This window comes from Neophocaena asiaeorientalis, unplaced genomic scaffold (genome assembly GCF_003031525.2).
Source record: "Neophocaena asiaeorientalis asiaeorientalis breed wild unplaced genomic scaffold, Neophocaena_asiaeorientalis_V1.1 scaffold58, whole genome shotgun sequence".
In the NCBI taxonomy this organism is placed as follows: domain Eukaryota; kingdom Metazoa; phylum Chordata; class Mammalia; order Artiodactyla; family Phocoenidae; genus Neophocaena; species Neophocaena asiaeorientalis.
The window spans coordinates 282,332-284,907 of record NW_020172644.1 but is presented as its reverse complement, the minus strand read 5'-3'; the positions used below and the strand labels follow the sequence as shown (position 1 = coordinate 284,907).

Here is a 2,576-nt window from a genome sequence, read left to right as displayed (position 1 = left end):
ACGCGCAGGCTCAGCGGCCATGGCTCCCGGGCCCAGCCGCTCCACGGCATGTGGGATCTTCCCGGACCGGGGCACGAACCTGTGTCCCCTGCATTGGCAGGCAGACTCTCAACCACTGCGCCACCAGGGAAGCCCTTAAGAAGTTTTATTCAAGCTAATTGTTATGAGATTTTTCTAGTCATAATTATCTTTCTCTTTCTACGTATCCAGTACATTCTAATTTCTGATTTCTTTCTCTGTAGTTAATCACCAAAGCCGAAAAGATCAGACTCGAAAAGACTCAACAAGCAAGTAAACACATTAGATTTTCTGAATATGATTGAAAAAACCATTTTGGTTCACCTCTTAAGATTTCACTGGATGCTAGAGCTATTCTTAGGGAATTCTTTTTTTTTTTTTTTTACGGTAGTAATGTGTAATGAATGTTTTTCTAAAACCTACATTTAATTAAAAGAAATAGTTTTGTTCCTTAACTTGTAAACAAGACGTTTGTCCAGAGACAATTACACTGTATACCACAGTTTTTTCATTAAACATTGTATTTGTTGAAATTATCTGATATAAATTAACCTCAAAGTGATTTAGAAAATAAATGTGTTTTGAACATTATATTTTTTTCCAAACATTATCATTAATTTTGCTGTTTTGTATTACAAAAACATTTTTGCAAAAATAATAGTACTACATAAATAAATAGTTTAGGAAATAATGTTTAACAGAGAACTCTCCCTGTAGTTATTATTTTGAAGCTTGCTTTTTCCATTTGAAACATCTTAAATACTTTTTCATGTTGATTTATGCAGAGACGTATGTGTGATATTTCATTCTGCTTATTGAACTTTGCCTATCTGAGCTTCCACTGAACAGACCATATGAACTGTTTCCAATTAAAATGTTAAGTGAGTTTGTTTTCATAAATGAAGCTAATAAACATTTTATTTTGGTTAGACAAAATAAAATGTACCAGATGCTGTGAACACAGAAAAAAAAAAAAAAAATCTAGGAATCAGCCTTAGGCATAACCGAAGTCTGTCATTTTATTCGGGAAAATCACAGAATGATATGTTGAAGGCCTTCCCAGAACTGAACCTGAAGGGCATGTACGTGACTGGCATCTTAATCTCTCACCAGGTATCAGGAAAGTACTCTGGACAGCCCTGGTGTTCATTTTCTTGGGCTACAAACCCATTTTTAGTTCCATCAGCATTGTCCAGCAGTGAAGGACTAATTTGGCTGTCCCTTCTATGCATTGTGGGAAGCAAAGGATCAAGAATCTATTCATTCCTATGGGCCAGAAATTTGAGGAAATTGGCTGCATCATTGGTTGGGATGGCAACAGCTTATCAGTACCAAAAATAGGTATGCTGGGGCTTCCTTGGTGGCGCAGTGGTTAAGAATCTGCCTGCCAATGCAGGGGACACGGGTTCAAGCCCTGGTCCGGGAAGATCCCACATGCCGTGGAGCAACTAAGCCCATGCGCCACAACTACTGAGCCCACGCGCCACAACTGCTGAAGCCTGTGTGCCTGGAGCCTGTGCTCTGCAACAAGAGAAGCCACGACAATGAGAAGCCCACGCACTGCAACGAAGAGTAGCCCCTGTTTGCCGCAACTAGAGAAACCCCGCACGCAGCAACAAAGACCCAATGCAGCCAAAAGTAAAGACAAATTTATCAAAAAAAAAAAAAAAAAGGTATACTGACAGGTTGCCACTGACTCACTAGTTTTTCTCTCCCCATAAAGGAAAACTAGCATACACACTCGTGAAGGAAAAGAATGATCAATTAATAGTTGCTAAACCCTTTTGTGAGGATTGTGACTAGATAATGCTCCAGTTGATCTAGAATAATCAAAAGTAGGTGTGTGTATGTCTCAAGAATTGAGTTAATCTCAAGGAGGACCGTCATAAGGTGACTTCCAAGAGGTTATCAGATAAAATTTCAAAACTTCTCCTCTTGGCAGTCTTTAAAACAAGAGAAGCAATCATTCAACAAATATCTGTGTTTAGACACTCTTGCTCTGGTGGTGCTTATGTTTCAGCAGTAGATAGAGAAAATAAACAAAAATAAGTAAAAATCACACAGTTGGTTAGATAAGTCCTAGGGACAAAGGGAAAAATGTGGAGAAGGAGAAAACCCTATTCATTTGGGATCCTCCTGGACCGGGGCACGAACCCGCGTCCCCTGCGTCGGCAGGTGGACTCCCAACCACTGTGCCACCAGGGAAGCCCTCATTTATTCTATAATTCACTTAATTAAAGGAATACTTATTTAGCCCCTGCTATATATCAGACACTGACACTATAGACATTAGAGATACAAAGAAGAAGTAAGGAAGGTCCCCTGCCCTTGAGGAATTTACAGCCTTGGGGAAGACAGGCAAGTCAACATAAAGTTGCAATACAATGTAAGTGACGGGACAAGTTACTCCAGATATGGGATGGGTTCCTGAAAGCAAAGTCATAATTCTGCATGACCTTTCAAGGTCTCTAACGTTTGATCCTTTGGGTAAGTGTATTCCCTTCATTATCCAACACTTAGTACCTAGTAATTGCTTAGTAAGTATTTGTTTAATTGAA

General features: G+C 39.5%; 1 protein-coding gene across 3 annotated transcripts in view; it reads left to right on the top strand.

Moving 5' to 3' along the window:
* Positions 1-907, top strand: part of LARP7 (La ribonucleoprotein 7, transcriptional regulator) — a 19,676-nt gene extending 18,769 nt beyond the window's left edge. For 2 of the 3 annotated variants that reach the window (XM_024739477.1, XM_024739478.1), the window contains exon 13: positions 243-907. In XM_024739477.1, the coding sequence (XP_024595245.1) occupies positions 243-323 (81 nt within the window). In that variant the 3' untranslated portion in view covers positions 324-907. The remainder of the gene's footprint in view (positions 1-242) is intronic. The other variant, XM_024739479.1, reaches the window with a different exon arrangement.
* The last annotated feature ends 1,669 nt before the right edge of the window (positions 908-2,576 follow it).